We start from the raw sequence: 22,448 nt of genomic DNA on the forward strand, positions 1-22,448 counted from the left end.
GAACTGGAGCCTGTGCAAAATCACATAAACACTTACATTAGCCTGTATGATGACCAGGTATCGTGTTATCTCCTCGTAGTTGAGTCTTTCTCTCAGAACCACAGAGCCAAACAGTGTCAATGGGATGTCGAAGGTTCTGTTGGCTGTCTGAAAAAAAAACATACACATACATTACGAAGTGAGCCACAAACAAGAGCTCAGTTTGTTTATTTATTTACGTGCATTTTTTATTTTGACTGGTGTGACAATAAAAGTGATCACATGATTGTTAATTCACGTAAATAACCTCACAAACTATGAATATGTTATGTTAATGCTAATGGAACATATAATTGCTTTACCCAACCATCTATAATCACAGAGCGATGCAATGCGGTGGACTTTCACTCAGGAGTCTGAGGTTCGAGTCTCCCTGACACTGAGAGCTGTTTTGTTTTTACCTGCTGTTAAATTTGGTTTTTAATCCCAGTTTGACGTGGTATAAAATATCTGATGGTTAAGATTAGGCATTACACAGTAAGGGGTTAGGTAAGGATCATCTAAAACACACACATTTATGACATTAAATACTTTTTAGAAAGAAAACCATCCCTCTCATTCTCAAGGACTGAACTATCAACCCCCAGTTACAGTTTCCTTGTGAGGAAACTAGTGATTACAGTAGAGGCTGATAGGTAACCTACCGGGTCTTGTGGGTTGTACTGGATGGTGTACTCTATCTGTCCATTGGGACCGTCATCAATGTCTGTTGCTCCATTGTTCCCCGAGAAGCCAGAGAAGATTGTTGTTCCTACTGGAGTCAACTGAAAACACAGAAGAAAAAGAGAATTTTAGCATCTTTGTTGAGCTTCACCTGCATACTGTGATGATGACACTCGTATGCCCTCTGTACAGTGACAGATTAAAAAAATATCACTTGCATCTGCCTGTAAGGAGTCTGGATACTTCACCTTATCATCAAAACAAACAGAAAGTGATTTTTTGTTTATTGTGCTCAAATAGGGGTGAGAGGAAGAAGAACAGCTGGCAGCTGTTTGTGTGCTTTCAGCGCTGGAAATAAATGAAACGCAGGGAGTGCTGTTTAACAAACTTCCTGTCCATAGTTTGTGCCTCAAGTTCTCTCCATCTTACATGTGTGAATATTGGATACATCGCCTCACTTGATTTTATTAAAGTAGACCTAGATTCTCAGATATAAAATAATGAATGTCAAAATGTATTACAGCTTTTGACAAAAAGGAGTAAACAGAGAACACCTACACCTTTTTAGAATATAAGAAAATAATAAACACACAGATGGATCCAGTATGTTGTGAAATCCATATCTCTGTACATGGCTCATACATCTATCATCTCATATCCTTTATTATGTACACCAAGACGAGAGTGTTTTCACTTTTGCTGCACATGTAGAGTAAGATAACTCAGTTTGTAATGGAGAAGATATATAGTTTGATTTCATTTTTTCTGGGAGAAATTCTTAGCCTGGATGTTTAGCACTTGCCACAGTACATGAAAGAAATAACTTTGCCAGTAATAAATTGCCATGCTATGTTTTTTTTTCACCCATTTGCCTTAGGATGTGTGATTTGGTGTCAAAACAGAAGTCTAATCTCCAGACAGCACGAGAAACCGTTGAGATTAAGTTTAATTTAGCTGTTGCGCCGATGATTTGTTACATCATTTCCCTCAACAGGGTTATCTCTGCCTCCCACTGATCTAACAATGGTCTTCAGAACGTCTCAAGCTGTCACTTTGCCACTTTTGGCTACAGTTTTAATGAAACGACTCCAGACTCAGGCACTGGTGCCAACTCGTGAAATACGCTACAGAGATCACCTTGTACTCGAAAACTTTCACAGTGAACTCATAAATTGTGTCCCAGACATTCTTATAAATAATACTGCCTCTGTCTTCTGCCTGCATCACTTTCCTTAAGTTGGTATTTGTTTGTAATAGACACCTAAGAGCAGGTTTAATGTAGATGCTGCAGATAAATCTGGATGAACTCTTAATATTACATTTACCGCATTAGGTGTTGGGAGTTCTTGGAAGGGCAATAGGAGTGAATTAGACAGTGGTTGTCTGCCTAACGAGCAGACTTGCACTCAAATATAAATAAAACTGCACTTGCTATTAAATTATTGCCCACATCTGAATAAATGTATTCCCTTTATTTAAATTATTACCACCACCCTGACTAAATTTACCTTAGCCTGGGACAGGAACCGCAATTTTTTTATGACACACATCCTAAATTTTTATGACGACCATTGTTAGTGAATGGGACAAAATTTATTTTAGTAGGATTAATGAGAAACTGAAGAGGTGCAGGAGGTGGCACAGGGTGGAGGCGGAAGAAGAAAAGACCACCAGAGCTTTATAGAGTGTGGCAGGGGAAAGGTGGAGAGGTTGAGAAAAGGTGACATAATGAAGAGCTGGGAGTGGTGAGGGGGGGCTTACAAGCTTGTGCATGGGGGGGAGGGGTGCTGCAAAAACAGAAGAGAGAGGTTGAGAAAACAGATTGAGTTGGACAGGCTGTGGAAGACTGTATAATGAGATACTCTGCTGGGTCTGCCTAGGTCTGTGCTGGCAGCAAGCTATGTGTATCCTTGTCCAGTCTAAGTTTCAACCTCCTCTAGTTTAATTCTGCTCTCTCTTGAGGACAAACTGTATGTGGGATTGGCATCTTAAAGATTTTTCTGGAAGCTTCAGAATAACAGATACAGATCTTATCCACGCTTGCCCAAAACTGCCTCTTTTCCTGCTATATATCCCTTCATCTACAGGATAGGTGCAATAAACATCTTTTGATGAAGGTGAAAGACAGGCAAGTATTTACACCACACTTTGAGCTTCTGCATGTTTTGCACATTTTACCTCACTGACGGCGACGTAGTATCTGGGCTGCTGGAAGCGCGGCGCGTTGTCATTGCGGTCTCGGACAACAATGCGGACCTCGTGTAAAATCACAGTGCCTATCAGCATGTTGGTACACTGAACCTGAACCACAATGGACTGAATATATGATGGAGGCTGGAAAAAAGAAACAGAGGTAGAGAGAGAGAGACTGTTAGAAAATACAATTGTACAGAAGCAATGAATAATTAACAACAAGCAAGGCTATTGCACAGAAGACTTGCTTTTACTTTTTGTGCCAATTCAGACTTTTAAAAACAACTGCTGGATTACTTTACAAAGCAAAACAGCAGGGGGGTTGGATGTTCCCAGAGAAGATGGAGATAAAACTTTCTGAGGTTTGCACAACAGCAGATGTTGGTCAGAGTGAGAATTTGCTTCAATCATTCTTATCCTCTGTAGTCAAATGAGCAAAAAGAAAAACTGGTGCCAAAAACAACATTTACTGGGAAATACTCTTACATCAAATAAAGGACAGACTGCAGAATTCAGTGTCCTCTAGTGGTAAGGATGCCACTTAAATCAAAAGAGGTCCTCTGTGGAGCCACTGTTTGGTTTGTTAATTCTAGGCTAATACAGCATCATGGCACTTCAACAAGCAGACTCCATCACAGACGATTCACCACTCCTTGGATGTAGGGAAAAGGAAGAAACCTGTGATGCAACATCCCAACGAAGGACTGTTCTGATGTCTAGGAAACCTTTCATTCAGAGGAGGATGCTTGGATGTATTACCAAAGAACCAGTAACCCTTTGTACACATACAAAGATGGTGGGACCTTTACATTGACAAACGCACTAATTAGACTGTTCCATTATCTGTTGAACAATCCATTACATTAACCTGCTTTACAGGGATATGGGGGAGCTGGAGCCTATCCCAGCTGCCAATGGATGGGAGGCACTCACACCTACAGCCAATGTGAAGTCGCTGAATAACATGCAAAAATCCAAGGAAGTACTCTGGAATTAATAATAATCCATCGTTCTGTCACAGACGTACTGTACTAATAAGAAAGTATAAAATGAGCATAGAAAACAGCAGATGTCTTACATCTCTATCCAGAACTCGCCCGGTGCTGTTTAGGTAAAGGGCCTGTCTTGAAGGGTCAAGGATCACCCAGTAGTTGTAATTGTCCCTTAGAGACAGAGAGATGGTTCGATTGGGACCTTCAGCCACGCCGTTTATCTGCATGTTCTCCACCAACAACGTTCCTGAAATATAAAAATAAATAAACAAATAAATATCTGCATAAACCAAACAGATGGAAAGAGACAGAGAGACAAAGTCAAGAGTCCCAGGAAGTAGAGTATGATTCAATTAGTGTCTGTAGTTAAATTGAAAGCGGCAGAGTTGGCCCTATATCTAATTTATTAAAAAAGGAAAAGGAAACATTTCAAACTAAATCCAGTGTTTTTCTTCATGTTCTCAATTAATTAGGCTTTATACCAGAGAATTATATGGAGCCAATGTCAAGGGCAATGAGATGGAGAAGCATGCAGAGAGAGAGAGAGTGAGAGAGTGAGACAGAGTAAAAAGCATGTGGAACTCGGTAAAATTTAATCAAGTAAGGCAGACTAGATATTGGGGCTGCTCTGTTTGCTTCCCATACACCAGTACCAAGAATACTTAAACCAACTAGAACATAATATGATTTTCAAGCAGAAAAGAAGGAGACGTTCTGACAGAAAACAATGACGACTTCAGTGTTTTTTATCTGCCTGGATTTCATTTAAAATAAATAAAAAGTATACATTTTAATAAGGCAGACGCTACAGGTGGAGGAACATTTTCATCCATTTCACACTATCAACTGTGGGTGGTGAATCAGAATGATGTAAGACAAAATCAGTCAGACGAGCACAAACAGGGAGAAGAGACACTAACAGAAACAGTATGCATATTTGACCCTAATCAGCACACATGGAGGAACAGTTGCTTTATCTGTCATATGTCTAAGTAGCTTTGCACTGCTGAATTTGGTACACTGCTAAGGTTGGTCTATGTGTTATTTTATGTGCACATTTTTATTTGTGTGAAAAATCACAGATATTTTCACATTTTTTTATATTTACTGCAAATATCATAAATGGACAGCTATATAAGCCATGTGATAAAGAAAAGCTTCAACTGTTTTGATTCTGTTCAGCTCTGAATCACAAGAGACCCATTACCAGGCCCTGCATTATTAATCAAAAACACTACTGTGTCCCATCTTTGCATGTTATTAAACACTGTAGGTCTGTAGACACAAGCTCCAAGTGTGTGTGCCCTTAGATGTATACAAGAAAAAAAAGTAATAGACAGAAAGTTTGAAAATTAGAAATCAGAGATAAAGAAGGGGAGAAAGAGCGGAAAGTTGAGAGGCGAGCAAGATTGTGTTTGCTTTTTTGTGTGCATGTGTATGTGTGTACTGGATTCTCCATCTGTGTACATACAACAACATAAACACACACACACACACTGAAGGATCTCATATCTGATCTGTCAGACACAAAATTGGGTCATGGCCTTCTGTGCTACCATGGAAACCGTGTCAAATGCTTTGCTGTGATTCGCTGATTTTAAATAAACGAGGAAATTTAATGAAATTGGTTTCGTTATATGAGGAATGGGATAGAAAATGGAATTCATTAGAGGGGTTTCATTCTATCTTTTGGCTATCGCTCCTCTGGTTTTTCAGCTTCTGTCTTGCAAGATGAATTAAAAAAAACTGTGTGGGCAAAGATGACAGATAGTGCCTATACCTTGTGTAACTGTGTCTAATTTAATACCACAGGCCATAAGATATGAATGAGATCTTTTCACAGTGACCTTACTTTATAGGATGTGTGACTGAATACTGCACTGATTAAATTGACCCATGTGTTAAAACATACAGGCTGAACGGCATGAGGCTGTGTGTATGTGTGCAGCAACACAGAGTGTGCGAAGACAGGAAACGCCTTAGAGAGAGAAGGAGCAATTAGAATAAGAGAAATGAGAAGGAAATGAAGAGGTGAAGAAACATGGGGTTAAATGGGATGGTAATAGAAATAAATAATATTAGGAGAAAATAGAGAGAAAATGAGCATTGTGGTGGTGTGTTAATAGAATTTTTACAGGACATTAGTTTAACTGAATGTGGCTACACACTGCTGGTGTGTCATCCAGGTGCGAGCTTTGGACTGAAAAGTCATCTAAAATCATCTTATCTTACTTCCTCCTTCAGCTCTCAGAGGGGGGAGGAAAAAAGGGAATTCAAGACAAATAGCAGATATGAAAACAGAAGTGTCCACTGATAACCCTCATGGGAACAGTGAATAAAGATGTATGCTGATTCTTTACTCAAGCAAAATAAGAGAAAAGCAACTCTGTGGACTGTAGGACACAATTTAACATCTCTTATTAATTTCTTATTAATCTCTCTTATAAATGCAGGTGAGTGGATGGATCACTTTGTATTTGCACATTGTATTTGCACATATCTTCAGGATTTATGTGCTTGCATTGGAAAAAGTCAAGTACATGATATACATATTTGAGTAAATGTACATTCTAGCACTGCTGAATGAAAATCATTGAATCCATTTGTGGATTCTGCTCACATAACTGTTCACACAATTGACACATGCTACATGTTAGCGTGGCTCTCTGGGTCAAGGTTTTGTCACATTTGAAATATCTAGCAAAGGTAAAAAGGTTGCATCTCATCTCTTTATTGCTGCCTTTGACATTTGACACCAGAATTATGCCAGATTTTGTTTTTCCTTTGGAAAATATCACAGTGATGACCTTAACTCCAGTCTGGACTGAAGCAGATGTGGCGGAGCGTTTTGTCAGACTGCTGCTACTCCTCGTGCGTTGGATGAGATAATACTTTATGCTGCTTTTAGCCGCAGCATCATCAGCCGTCAAGCTAAATTAGCAAAGTTGAGTGTATTTACAACAGTGTGATCATACACTTCGACATGCAAATGAGTGCTGATGTTTGTTTGAAGTTTGGATTATTTACAAACGTATCACAGTACTGTTATTGCTTATATTATGGACCCCTGCTGTGAACACTCAATCCATGTCTGCATACAGTACACAGCATGTGTGTGTGTTTCTCTCCTAGTCTAATCATTCTTTTAATAAATATTAATAAAATCACAGTCCTGCTTTTAAAATTAGCTTCTTTTTATTATGTCTCCTGGAGCAAAAAAAAAAACAAACTCTAACTTATATCTTGTTAAACTCGCCCCCACCCTCCCCCTCTCACCACCCTCCTCTTGTTTTTCCTGGAGTCTCTCGCCCTTTCGCTAACACCAACCCAAGATAATCACCCTAAAGCTAGAATCTAAATCCGTAACACTATTTCACAGCCATACAAGCAATACATGGCATTATGCATACAAACGATTCCAATACTAAATTAAAGCTGCAAGCAGCATTGCGGGCCCTCGCGCACCTTGCGATCCGCGGGGCCATCGCAGTCTTCTCTCCTATGCTCTTGTCTCCTATACTCTCCTGTCCTATGCTCTCCTCTTATTTCCACAGAGATACAACGAACACATGTTTACAACCAAACTTTCCTGCTACCAGTAGGTGGCGCTATGACCGTATCATCCTATTAGCATATATGTCTGTTCAGACTCGGGTCCATAGCAGTACTGTAAGATTTTGTCCACATTGCATAAAGTATATGGGTAGTACTGCATAAAACACAGCGAGTTCCTTTGTAATGGCGAACGGTCAACTTTGAGGCCACTCCCCCGCCACACGGTAATACTTTTGAAAGAGTTTTGGAATGCATCTATTCCCTATGGTGTCCTGAGTAGACACAGTGAATTTCAGCTCAATTGCATGAAGTATGTGAGGCGTGAAAAGTTTTGAAGCAGGGTCAAAAATAGGCAAACAATTGCCACAAAAGTCAAAATGGCGGACTTCCTGTTGGGTTTGGAGGCGGGGTCCAAGAGACTTTTTTGTGCGTCTTGGGGTGATACACGTGTGCTAATTTTCATGAACCTGTGTCAAACTGGCCAGCGGGGCTACACATTAGGGCAAAAAATACAGGGAGTTCCTTTGTAATGGCGAATGGTCAACTTTGAGGCCACGCCCCCACCACACCGTAAGACCTTTGTAAGAGTTTTGGAATGCGTCTATTCCCTGTGGTGTCCTGAGTGGACACAGTGAATTTCAGCTCAATTGCATGAAGTATGCGAGGCGTGAAAAGTTTTGAAGCAGGGTCACAAATAGGCAAAAAATGGCCACAAAAGTCAAAATGGTGGACTTCCTGTTGGGTTTGGAGGGGGGGTCCAAGAGACTTTTTTGTGCGTCTTGGGGTGATACACATGTGTGCTAATTCTCATGATCCTGTGTCAAACTGGCCAGCGGGGCTACGCATTAGGGCAATAAATACAGTGAGTTCCTTTGTAATGGCGAATGGTCAACTTTGAGGCCACGCCCCCGCCACACCGTCAGACTTTTGTAAGAGTTTTTGAATGCGTCTATTCCCTATGGTGTCCTGAGTGGACACAGTGAGTTTTAGCTCATTTGGATGAAGTATGCGAGGCGTGAAAAGTTTTGTAGGAGGGTCACAAATCGCCAAAAATTACCAGAAATTTCAAAATTGCGGACTTCCTGTTGGGTTTGGAGGGGTGGTCCAAGAGACTTTTTTGTGCATCTTGGGGTGATACACATGTGTACCAATTTTCATGACCCTACTCAAAACAGGCCAGGGGGGCAGGCAGAAAAACCTATGAAAACACAACATTTTGTGTAGCCAGTAGGTGGCGCTCTGTCAAAGCCTCAATATTGTTGTATAGATGTGTTTAGGGTCAGACTCTGATCATACATGTGACATTTCGTACAGATCGGACAGAAAACGAAGAAGTTATAGAGACTTTCTGTGTCCTCAGAAATGGTCAAACTTTGAGGCCACGCCCTGGCCACACCGTCAGACTTTTGTAAGAGTTTTGGAATGCGTCTATTCCCTATGGTGTCCTGAGTGGACACGGCGAATTTCAGCTCAATCCGTTGAAGTATGCGAGGCGTGAAAAGTTTGGCAACAGGGTCACACATCGCCAAAAATGGCCACAAACCTTCAAATGGCGGACTTCCTGTTGGGTTTGGAGGGGGGGTCCAAGAGACTTTTTTGTGCGTCTTGAGGTGATACATATGTGTGCCAATTTTCATAATCCTGTGTCAAACCGGCCAGAGGGGCTACGCGTTGGGGGCGCTATAGAGCCATTTTTATATGTGCATTTCAAAAGTCAGCAAATTTCAAAATTTTTCGGGCGAATGAATTTTTCTACCAAGTTTGGTGAGTTTTTGGGCATGTTAAGGCCTCCAAAAATGCGATCTCGGAGGGGGAAAAAAAAAAAAAAAAAAAAAAAAAAAAAAAAAATTAAAGCTGCAAGCAGCATTGCGGGCCCTCGCGCACCTTGCGATCCGCGGGGTCATCGCAGTCTCCTCTCCTATGCTCTCGTCTCCTATACTCTCCTGTCATAAGCTCTCCTCCTCTCATTTCCACAGATATATAACAAACACATGTTTACAACCAAACTTTCCTGCTACCAGTAGGTGGCGCTATGACCGTATCATCCTAGTAGCATATATATTTGTTCAGACTCGGGTCCATAGCAGTACTGTAAGATTTTGTCCACATTGCATAAAGTACATGGGTAGTACTGCATAAAACACGAGTTCCTTTGTAATGGCAAATGGTCAACTTTGAGGCCACTCCCCCGCCACACGGTAATACTTTTGAAAGAGTTTTGGAATGCGTCTATTCCCTATGGTGTCCTGAGTGGACACAGTGAATTTCAGCTCAATTGCATGAAGTATGTGAGGCGTGAAAAGTTTTGAAGCAGGGTCACAAATAGGCAAAAAATGGCCACAAAAGTCAAAATGGCGGACTTCCTGTTGGGTTTGGAGGGGGGGTCCAAGAGACTGTTTTGTGCGTCTTGGGGTGATACACATGTGTGCTAATTTTCATGATCCTGTGTCAAACTGGCCAGCGGGGCTACGCGTTAGGGCAAAAAATACAGGGAGCTCATTTGTAATGGCGAATGGTCAACTTTGAGGCCACGCCCCCACCACACCTTCAGACTTTTGTAAGAGTTTTGGAATGCGTCTATTCCCTATGGTGTCCTGAGTGGACACAGTGATTTTTAGCTTGATTGGATGAAGTATGCGAGGCGTGAAAAGTTTTGCAGCAGGGTCACAAATCGCCAAAAATTAACAGAAATTTCAAAATGGCGGACTTGCTGTTGGGTTTGGAGGGGGGGTCCAAGAGACTTTTTTGTGCGTCTTGAGGTGATACATATGTGTGCCAATTTTCATAATCCTGTGTCAAACCGACCAAAGGGGCTACACATTAGGGCAAAAAATACAGGGAGTTCCTTTGTAATGGCGAATGGTCAACTTTGAGGCCACGCCCCCACCACACCGTAAGACTTTTGTAAGAGTTTTGGAATGTGTCTATTCCCTGTGGTGTCCTGAGTGGACACAGTGAATTTCAGCTCAATTGCATGAAGTATGTGAGGCGTGAAAAGTTTTGAAGCAGGGTCAAAAATAGGCAAAAAATGGCCACAAAAGTCAAAATGGCGGACTTCCTGTTGGGTTTGGAGGCGGAGTCCAAGAGACTTTTTTGTGCGTCTTGGGGTGATACACATGTGTGCCAATTTTCATGATCCTGTGTCAAACTGGCCAGAGGGGCTACGCGTTAGGGCAAAAAATACAGGGAGTTCCTTTGTAATGGCGAATGGTCAACTTTGAGGCCACGCCCCCACCACACCGTAAGACTTTTGTAAGAGTTTTGGAATGCGTCTATTCCCTATGGTGTCCTGAGTGGACACAGTGATTTTCAGCTTGATTGGATGAAGTATGCGAGGCGTGAAAAGTTTTGTAGCAGGGTCACAAATCGCCAAAAATTAACAGAAATTTCAAAATCGCGGACTTCCTGTTGGGTTTGGAGGGGGGGTCCAAGAGACTTTTTTGTGCATCTTGGGGTGATACACATGTGTGCCAATTTTCATGACCCTACTCAAAACAGGCCAGGGGGGCAGGCAGAAAAACCTATGAAAACACAACATTTTGTGTAGCCAGTAGGTGGCGCTCTGTCAAAGCCTCAATATTGTTGTATAGATGTGTTTAAGGTCAGACTCTGATCATACATGTGACATTTCGTACAGATCGGACAGAAAACGAAGAAGTTATAGAGACTTTCTGTGTCCTCAGAAATGGTCAAACTTTGAGGCCACGCCCCGGCCACACCGTCAGACTTTTGTAAGAGTTTTGGAATGCGTCTATTCCCTATGGTGTCCTGAGTGGACACGGCGAATTTCAGCTCAATCCGATGAAGTATGCGAGGCGTGAAAAGTTTGGCAGCAGGGTCACACATCGCCAAAAATGGCCACAAACCTTCAAATGGCGGACTTCCTGTTGGGTTTGGAGGGGGGGTCCAAGAGACTTTTTTGTGCGTCTTGAGGTGATACATATGTGTGCCAATTTTCATAATCCTGTGTCAAACCGGCCAGAGGGGCTACGCGTTGGGGGCGCTATAGAGCCATTTTTATATGTGCATTTCAAAAGTCAGCAAATTTCAAAATTTTTCGGGCGAATGAATTTTTCTACCAAGTTTGGTGAGTTTTTGGGCATGTTAAGGCCTCCAAAAATGCGATCTCGGAGGGGGAAAAAAAAAAAAAATTAAAGCTGCAAGCAGCATTGCGGGCCCTCGCGCACCTTGCGATCCGCGGGGTCATCGCAGTCTTCTCTCCTATGCTCTCGTCTCCTATACTCTCCTGTGCTATGCTCTCCTCCTCTCATTTCCACAGATATACAACAAACACATGTTTACAACCAAACTTTCCTGCTACCAGTAGGTGGCGCTATGACCGTATCATCCTATTAGCATATATATGTGTTTAGACTCGGCTCCATGGCAGTACTGTAAGATTTTGTCCACATTGCATAAAGTATATGGGTAGTACTGCATAAAACACAGCGAGTTCCTTTGTAATGGCGAATGGTCAACTTTGAGGCCACTCCCCCACCACACGGTAATACTTTTGAAAGAGTTTTGGAATGCGTCTATTCCCTATGGTGTCCTGAGTGGACACAGTGAATTTCAGCTGAATTGCATGAAGTATGCGAGGCACGAAAAGTTTTATAGCAGGGTCAGAAAACGGTAAAAATTACAAAAAAAAAGTCAAAATGGTGGACTTCCTGTTGGGTTTGGAGCGGGGGTCCAAGAGAGTTTTTTGTGCGTCTTGGGGTGATACACATGTGTGCAAATTTTCATGATCCTGTGTCAAACTGGCCAGCGGGGCTACGTGTTAGGGTAAAAAATACAGGGAGTTCCTTTGTAATGGCGAATGGTCAACTTTGAGGCCACACCCCCACCACACTGTAATACTTTTGTAAGAGTTTTGGAATGCGTCTATTCTGTATCGTGTCCTGAGTGGACACAGTGATTTTCAGCTTGATTGGATGAAGTATGCGAGGCGTGAAAAGTTTTGTAGCAGGGTCACAAATCGCCAAAAATTAACAGACATTTCAAAATGGCGGACTTCCTGTTGGGTTTGGAGGGGGGGTCCAAGAGACTTTTTTGTGCGTCTTGGGGTGATAAACATGTGTGCCAATTTTCGTGACCCTACTCAAAACAGGCCACAGGGGCAGGCAGAAAAACCTATGAAAACACAACATTTTGTGTAGCCAGTAGGTGGCGCTCTGTCAAAGCCTCAATATTGTTGTATAGATGTGTTTAGGGTCAGACTCTGATCATTCATGTGACATTTCGTACAGATCGGACAGAAAACGAAGAAGTTATAGAGACTTTCTGTGTCCTCAGAAATGGTCAAACTTTGAGGCCACGCCCCGGCCACACCGTAAGACTTTTGTAAGAGTTTTGGAATGCGTCTATTCCCTATGGTGTCCTGAGTGGACACGGCGAATTTCAGCTCAATCCGTTGAAGTATGCGAGGCGTGAAAAGTTTGGCAGCAGGGTCACACATCGCCAAAAATGGCCACAAACCTTCAAATGGCGGACTTCCTGTTGGGTTTGGAGGGGGGGTCCAAGAGACTTTTTTGTGCGTCTTGAGGTGATACATATGTGTGCCAATTTTCATAATCCTGTGTCAAACCGGCCAGAGGGGCTACGCGTTGGGGGCGCTATAGAGCCATTTTTATATGTGCATTTCAAAAGTCAGCAAATTTCAAAATTTTTCGGGCGAATGAATTTTTCTACCAAGTTTGGTGAGTTTTTGGGCATGTTAAGGCCTCCAAAAATGCGATCTCGGAGGGGGAAAAAAAAAAAAAAAAAAAAAAAAAAAAAAAAAAAAAAAAAAAAAAAAAATAATAATCCTAAGGGTTTCAATAGGGCTCTTGCACCATTCGGTGCTCGGGCCCTAATAATAATCCTAAGGGTTTCAATAGGGCTCTTGCACCATTCGGTGCTCGGGCCCTAATAATAATCCTAAGGGTTTCAATAGGGCTCTTGCACCATTCGGTGCTCGGGCCCTAATTATTCTTTAACAGTCCTGTTAGGAAGATTACTGCATAAACAAGCACAAACACATATACATACCTACATATAGTGTTGACACTATTAAGACAGATGGATGAATCATAAATCCCACACGTTGCTGTTAAGTGATGGAGACAAACTCGCATGTAGGCACAGTCTACTGTAATAAAATGTAACTCCACGGCGCTCTATTGAACAGATACAATGATCTTATAGCATTCTTTATGTGTGATATGAGAACATTTATGTTGTTTTTTTTTGTTCATACATAAATTAGGTAGGCTGTTCATCAGCTACAGAACCAGAGCTTGTTTTAGACACACATCAAACAGTGCACATGCCAACATTATTCGTGTAATTACTCTTGCTGCCAAAAGGGGGAGGCAAAATTGTAGCACTGTAGCTTTAACAGTATTGCAGCAGGCAGCACCACAAAGCTTCAAATCTCCATCGTACAAAAATACAGTACAAATAACACAACTTCAATCCTCCTAACAAGGCTGCAGGAGTCTCTAAAACACCTGTCTGGGTGACTACATCTGTTAACAGGTAATGCAAACCAACAGCTGCAAAGGAAAGACATCACTGAGCGATACCATGAAACATGGCTCCTGTTGATTAGCTTTGTAAGGGAGAGCTGAAACCTCCTCATCACCGCTGCTATGAATATATGCAGTCGGATGAGCACAGTAATTGCCCAAATGAGACATCCTAAGGCGCATGCACTTAGCACACCACTCACCCCTCTTCTCACACAGCCTTACTCCTCCATTCTACATCTAAATGTCTGCACAATTATTTCATTTGCATAATCAGCCCCCCACACCTACTCTTACTCTGTAATCTTCATGTGAGTTTGTCATGCTTTAGTTTACACTCTTCATCATCATGATTTCTACAAAAAACTAGCAGTATGACACCTTTCATAATACTTACTGACTATACTTACATTTACATGCCGTTATTGTTATGGAACATGGGTGGCAAATCAAAGATTTACATATAATTGGCACTCACAGGCTCTAAACAAACACCATAAAAACACTTCTGAAGATCAGAGGAACACAATTTAAAACAAGAAAAATAGGAGGATAGATGGCTTCATGGGATGCATTAAGCTATCAACAGACACAGGCATGTAGTCTGGCTGGATTGAAAGCATTGCTCCCCTCTCTGTCTGGTGTTGCTATGCTAATCTCTGTTTGTGTCAGTTAGGATTACTGTGATCAAGTCTCACAATTTAAAACTTTGTGGAAAAGCAGATGCGGCAAACATTATGACGGGCTTCCGTCGCTAAGCAGTAATTTATAGGCTGGAGATAAGAGAGTGATTTATGCACACAGACCAGCTCTGTCTGTCTACTCTTCACCTTCCCTTATAAGATTCAGTGGCCCTTCTTCCAGGCTAATATGCCTTCATTACTTGTAAGGATTAAACTCATCAATTAAAATGTGATCCCTCATCTGACTGACACAAAAATGATTTTCATAGAGACACAAAAGCAGGAAGTAAAACACTGATGGAGACGCTGGGATTCTGTGTTTGTTTACATCCCTGTGCACAGTCTAAATGGCACAGCCATCAAACCAGGAGCCACCAATGAGCTAAAAAGGTCTTAAACAGTTCGAGCTAACTCTAGAGACAAAAAACACACACTGAAGATATTTCCTTTGTGAGAAGAGAAGAGAAGAGAAGAGAAGAGAAGAGAAGAGAAGAGAAGAGAAGAGAAGAGAAGAGAAGAGAAGAGAAGAGAAGAGAAGAGAAGAGAAGAGAAGAGAAGAGAAGACATCTATCGCTTAAAAAATTACTGACAAAATCATCATAACCCAAAACACAAGATGTTTTACATCTAAATATAGCTCACTTCATCTCCATCCAAAAACTCAGTCCGTGTTGTAGTTCATTTCAAAATAATAGCTAGACATTTCAGAAAATAATATGGAAGTGTCTTGTTTCAGCCAGCAGCTTAGCTTGCCACTACAATAAGTCTGGTAACAGAAAAACAGCTTGCCTGTAACAAAGGTAACAAAATCCTTCAGCCTGTCCCTCTAAAGCTCAATAATTAACATGTTATATCTCAAAAACCAAGGTTGTTGACGATGTGAAGTTGCCAGGCAACTAGGGAAGAAGAAGCCAGAAAGTTATTGTGCCTGGCCTGAAACGACACATAATCCCTGCACACACTGGAAGGGGCTTTTTTGTTGTCTGTACTCGTACGTGATTTAACTCAAACTGAGTGACCTAATGTCCTACCCTCTGCAACTGGGATCAGACTTCAGCTATGACACAGTTGGCACACATCTATTTAATATTAATGAGTGTCGGCAACATGCCATGCCAATCAGCATCTGCTAAAAAGGTCAAGCTCATCTAACAGTGTTTGTTTACCATGCGGTGAAAGATGATGATTAGAGTAAATTAACTATTTTAATTCTAACAATGTTCACTTGTCACATCTTAAGCCCGAAGTTTAGTCTGGAATGGATCCACTTATAGCAGAGTGAAGAAAAAGGAAAAAAAAATGTCTACATTACCATTGGGGCTTTCTTCATCTATGGCAACAATGGTGGCAGGAGGACCAGACCGAGAGAGTTTACATTCTGAAAATAGACACATAACACATAATGTTAGCAAACATACATAATGTGGTCGATGTGTCGATTATCTGATGAAGATTTTATGGAGCTGATAAATGGTAGTACTGATATGCTGTTATCTACAACAAACTCCAAATGGTCGCCGAAGGCTGCGATGTCCTGAATATCCTTAAAATGTAAAATAAATAAATCGATGTTGATTTCTTCAGCAGTTTCTAACCATGGTTTAGATTTGAGATGAATGAACAATCACAACAGTGGAAACAACATTCAAAGTCTCCGGTTCCCAGGGAGAGCCACATTGTTGATGTCTGTGGGCAAGGTGATGTCCTCCATTTATAGTGACAAGAGAACTCACTAGTCAGCATATTGACAGTGATGGACTATGAGTGTAAATGTTGGCAGGGGCTATGTTGTATAAAGAATGTAGAAGTTTTTCTAAATTTGACCCAATCATCTATACATCTATAACTTATTATGTTCCGCTTATATCCAGGGCACAAAAAGTGCAGACAAATAACGTAATTGGAATGAAATTTAGCATATAAAGAGGTGAAGTAAGAGAAGCATGAATGGCAGTGAAGAGAGACACAGTGAGAGAACGTGCAGTTAACAAAGCAATGAAGAGAAGATTGTTCTTACCCTCATATTGCCAATCTGCAGGAAGAGACAGCCACAGCCCACCAGGAAGGAAGGAAAGAGAAAAAGGAGGCAGCAGGCCAAGGAGGATCAGAAGACGGAAAAAAAACACACAGAAGAAAATATATGAAAGATAAGATTTAACCACCAAAGCAAGGAAACACAGTAAAGCAACTAGGTGAGTCACATGTGAAGTGCATTAAAGAATGGTGGATAAAAACACACTGTCAGATGTGTGTGTTTGCATGTTCCATACAAAAAATGATGATGCGTCTATCTCTATAAGCTAATCCATGTCTATTCACAGCCACCACCCACATTTACTGTGTTACTATGAGGAGAAATGATTGTAACCCTGACTGTGGGCTTAAAGTGGTCCCATTCAGAGCAGAAAAAAAAACAGCAGCAACGTTTAAGCATTCTCTTTTTATCCCACTGTCCTTGCCAGGATACGGGAAAACAAGAACACCCACATTCAGTGCAGAGGCCAACATCATTGTAAAGCTCTCGAGGATGGTTGGGAAAATCCCAGAGGAAGGCTGGAAGATGGAGATCTGCTCACCTAGAAAATAGACTTCATGGAACAATGATCACACTTTCTCTCTGGCACTCTCGCCCTTCCTCTCCATGATAAAGCATTACAACTGTGTGACAGTATAGATTATCTTCATTCACCGTTCCCGGTGGTTTAGTGTAGGAGGGGGTCGTGTTCCCGATTATAAGCTGTCGGTACAGAAGATCCAAATCAGCTGAAGGGATTGTTTTATGATGAGTAATTTACCTAAAACAACACAGCTGATGTGGAACTTGTTCACTGCATGCTGTCTTCAGTGTTTCATAGCCCTACATTTTTCTCTACAATTCACAGCATACTGGGGTTTTTGTCTTGTAACCTGGTAGCAACCAAACAGGGCTACATTTACAGACTCCAGCAGCTTTCAGTGCTCTGTAAATATTACAACAATGTTTTTGGTGTGTCTGGTTAAATCACAGATCCAATAAGTCCAGGAATAGAAGAAAGCATTATTTCACTGTCTGACCTACAGAGCTAATGCGAGCGAGAGCAACCACCTACTGCCCAATGTGACAAAGACAAAGGAATTAGTGGTGGATCTGAGGAGGACAAAGGCTCCAGTGACCCCTACCAGCATCAAAGGGGTCAGTGTGGAGGTGGTGGAGGAGTACAAATACCTGGGAGTGTACATGGACCACAAACTGGACTGGGGTAAAAACGTAGACATGGTGTACAGGAAGGGCCAGAGTCGCCTGTACTTTCTAAGGCAGCTGAGGTCCTTCAATATCTGCAGGACGATGCTGAGGATGTTCTATGAGTCTGTGGTGGCCAGTGCCTTCATGTATGCTGTTGTTTGCTGGGGCAGCAGTCTGAGGGTGAGGGACATCAACAGACTCAACAGAATCATCAGGAAGGCCGGCCATGTTGTGGGAGAGGAACTAGACTCTCTGACAGAGGTGTGTCAGAAGAGGATGTTGTCCAAAATAAAGACCATACTGGACTGTCCCTCTCACCCGCTCCACACTGTGCTGACCAGCTACAGGAGCTCGTTCAACAACAGACTCCGACTCCCATGATGCACCACTGAGAAACACAGGAAGTCATTCCTGCCCGTCTCAATCAAACTACTGACCTCTGAACTGTAACAGTCACTCCGACACTGTCATGCTCTTTACTAAAGGTTTTTATACAATAGTAAATATGTTCTTCTTTAGATACAACTCAGGGATTTAAATGCTATCTAGGTATTTAGATATTTATTATATATTTCAATTTCATCTTTGATTTGTATTTGTCTGTAACAAAAAAGAAATTCCCCTCGGGGATAAATAAAGGAGTTCTGATTCTGATTAGCCCAATCAAGCGATATATCAACTAAAAGTATAACAGTAATTAGTGGAAACACACATAACAGAGATGTAATAAGGGCTGCCATAATAGAAAATAGTAGAAAAAAGATGGCTTGACATAGAAAACAGAAGATCGGGGTTCATCTAAGGTAGTTTATAGATGCTGGCTGTGATGAAGGATTTACAGTTTGGGTTGAGAATTATAAGAACAGTCAAGGTTTTTGGTAAACATGCTCATGTGTCATCATATGTCAGGCAAACTATTCTTCACTGCTGGAAGTCTTTATTGCTAAACTAAGCTCTGTGCATAATACACAGAATAATGTGATCTGCTCATTTAACTCTTGGAAAGTACACATATTTTCCTGTCAAGTTATTCTCCATCCTTGCTTCAGCTTTTTGTCAGGCTTTTAATATTTGAACACTTCACAAAGACAAGGATCCGCAGCTCCAACCAAGTGTGTTTTTTTCCCAGATACAGTGTTTCCTCATTATGCTGCAAAAATAACACTAGAATTTGCAATAAAATATGCAGTCTAATGTAATCTGATACAACAGCTCTGCTATAACTTTCACAAAGCTTTTACATGTTTAGTTTTGTCAGAGAGGTGCTGGAACAGAATTTTACCCATTCAGCCTCTTACAAGTTTTGTAAGGGTGCATCTCAGGTTAGCAATCCAGAAAGAAGCATGAACCATGGAACAATAGTCACTAGTTACATCACACTTTACCAGCTGGCTTGTGTGTGTGTATGTGTGTGTGTGAACAGCAGATGACAGATGTGTATCCCCTGCTTGACTGCCTTTTTATCCTTCAGTGTAAGCCGATGCCCCTCATATATTACTAACCAGCCATTTGTTCTCTATGGGCCATCTCTGTGTCTCCCTCCCAGTCTCTTCTCATCTTCCTCCCTCTCTCTACCTGTCAGTCTGATTTCCTCCTCAAGTAATAAAAATTAAATGGTATGAAACTGTAAATAGCCCGGGTTGTAACATAAAGTGACACTTGAACACGAGACTTCAACGTGAAATCTCTTAAAAACTGAAGACGGGTAGTGCTAATGTGAAGTCTACCATAAATTTGCATGAGATGAGATCAATCCTGTTGCAAAAAATTAATTCAGCCTTTATCTCTGCATGACAGAGAGCAAATCAGGATGAATATTTCGATGCGTAGAAAATGCAAATGTGTTGCTCCTCTCTCACATGGGTCAAAGCCCTGTTTCCTGACAAACTAAAGGGGCTCCCACAGTAGCGCTTTTAGCATTCAAGCACTTATACCCTGTCTACTCATCATGCTCACCTTCAAAAGTTAACTTGTGCATTACTGTGTTCAACTTCTTCCTTTAAGCACTCATTCATTCTCCAGTAAGCAAACGTTTGTATTCAGTTCTTTTCAAAGTTTCAAAAAAAAAAAAAAAATCATCACTGTGCATGAGCAAGTGAGTAAATCCATCTAATGCCAGGTTTCTGTCAAAGATGATGAAAATCTCCACAGAGAGCGGTGTGAGGGGAATGAGGGTGAAGCATTCAAGGTGTGCAGCTCATAAAAATAAAAGACTTCAAACTTTGAAATCCATTCAGACACTATCACAGGCAGTCAATGAAAAAAAAGCTTTCCTCCATTCCAGATTCATCATCCATCCAACACCTCTGCATTTAAACCTAGAGTGTTTTGATTAATAACGTCTTTGCTATTCAAATTCTGTCCATCTAAATTTGGCAGGTAGAATAAGCAGGTACAGACTGCAAAGGGAGACAGAAACATGTCCCCATTAGGAACAAAGTTAAAAGAGGAAGAGAGAGACGAGTGACTTTGGCATCAGCTGAAACCACATGATCGACAAGAAGCCCTGAGTGTTTCTGTGTTTCTGTACACAACACGACTTAGCAACTGTCTCCATGACACAACACACCATGTGCACATTCACACCACTTTACACAGTTTACACAATCGACTCCATATGCCACACTCATGCATGCTAGAGTTACCATTAAATATACATACAGAGGCTGTGACTCAATGGGGCACCTGTACCATGCTGATTGTGTGTATTGAGCCAGGGTCATGGGATATGTACAATGACTCACTCCCCACAGAAAGAATTGATCAGAAGTAGCATTACACTTTGGAAACAATTTGGATTATGTACATGCTATTATGGAATTGAGTATAAATATTGAGTATATTTGTCACGTTATAAAATGCTGTTAAGTGTCTGTAGACACTGATGGCTAAGGACTTCACTGACTCTACACACAGTCGCATTACACAGAAAAACCCTAACTCTGAAGTGCACAATAACTCGCTAATACCAGAGCCAGCCAAGCCGGCCTCAAATTTCCAAAATAAGTATGAATAACACCAGTTTCTTATATCATTTTGCAGGATTTTGTGTGTGATTTCACACCACTTTAGCTTCCACTGATGTGCACTGGCACGCCATCACCGCAGAAGGACAGTTTTACTTTTACAATGTGTTCACCATTGTGAATACATGGTACACGTGTTTTAATGCAAACCATGATCTATCTAACCCCAAACTCAGTAGTTTCTAATGCCTAACACTGACCCAGAGTAAAAATGAAAGTTTACCACAAGTAAAAATAAAACTTGTAAGTGCCAGAGGGGCGCAAACCCCAAAGTTCTGGGTAAAAGTGTGAAGTGGTATTGGACCATGACCATCCCCAGCCTGCCTTCTTACGCAGACTTGCGTTGCTTTATCATTCCATGACTAAGTGATGTGTTGGTGACATCAGCTAATACATCACCTATGTTTACCTATGTGTACCTATGTATTTATTACACAAGTAGTTTTAAATGAGATAATTTTAAGTGAGATAATGCAGGCAAAACAGCATCAAAATAACACACTACTATATGCATAATGTCAATAAAAGTGACATGTTAATTATACGTCAGGGCATAACATCACATTGGCTTAGCAGGGGAAATGTTTTCCATTATAGCTGCCACTGATAGGTCATATTAAAACCACATTCACCTAAGGACAGCATGACTGTAAATAACCTCCAGCGGCAATGTTGGCAATATTGAATTAAAAATACATTTATGATACAAGGTGCAGTCTCTGTCCAGATTGCCTTGCTGGTAAAGACATTGAGAAGCCATTGAGTGTTTCAGAAGGAAACATCAACATGTGTTTGGGTGCGTGCAGCAAAGCAATGGCACATACTGATGAAATATGTCTATAAAATGCTAGAGCAAGTTGAGGTGGATCAGAAAAAGGTAGAAAGGAAGGATTACTGATCACAGCTTCAGTACTTCACACTCCAATAAGACATTACCACAACAGTGTGTCTGTATAGGTTACATCCATGACATGAACTAGAATGAAGGATTGCCAAGCCAAGGATTCTCTCTCTGAAAATGACGGTGAAGAACACCAAAAGCATTCCTGATGCTTAAGAGCCATCACCCTGGCCTGCTTCCATTCAAATAATTGACTCATTTCATCAAATGATGTTTCTGATTGGGCCTGTGAGGGATGCACGGTGAGCCCATTTTACGGGGTAGTAGCAGGCAATCTTCTGAAGGCCGTGTTCTTTGCCTTTAGGGAGAGAGTTAAGGTATTACATGTAGTAGTGTATAAAATAGCAATCGCTTCATGTTTTGGGAAAATCACTTATATCTATAGAGGAGAAAAGATCAATACATCTCTTATGTTGAAAAAAGAGCTACAGGCAACAAAATAGATAGCTTTGCCTAGCATATGGAAACAATGGAAACCAAGGGCTCTATCTCTGTGCAATGGCAGCACAACTACACCTGCACTTAAGTAAAGCTGATAATATTTCACAGTAGACCAGCATTTCAACAATTGCATCTGATAAATGGCAAACAACTAATTTAACTCTGTAAAAATTCAGGTTAAGCATGTCTTTTTAATCATTTTTTACCACACCATATTGTGAAA

At 41.2% G+C, this 22,448-nt stretch overlaps 1 protein-coding gene across 1 annotated transcript in view; it reads right to left on the minus strand.

Moving 5' to 3' along the window:
• Window positions 1–22,448, minus strand: part of LOC114451632 (protocadherin-15-like) — a 109,510-nt gene that overhangs the window by 81,390 nt on the left and 5,672 nt on the right. The window contains exons 2-7 of the mRNA XM_028430396.1: window positions 16,652–16,666; window positions 15,947–16,012; window positions 3,974–4,134; window positions 2,881–3,036; window positions 684–803; window positions 37–147 (exon numbers count right to left, since the gene is read on the minus strand). Coding sequence (XP_028286197.1) covers window positions 37–147; window positions 684–803; window positions 2,881–3,036; window positions 3,974–4,134; window positions 15,947–16,012; window positions 16,652–16,666 — 629 coding nt within the window. The remainder of the gene's footprint in view (window positions 1–36; window positions 148–683; window positions 804–2,880; window positions 3,037–3,973; window positions 4,135–15,946; window positions 16,013–16,651; window positions 16,667–22,448) is intronic.

This window comes from Parambassis ranga, chromosome 19, assembly GCF_900634625.1.
Source record: "Parambassis ranga chromosome 19, fParRan2.1, whole genome shotgun sequence".
Taxonomy (NCBI): Eukaryota; Metazoa; Chordata; class Actinopteri; family Ambassidae; genus Parambassis; species Parambassis ranga.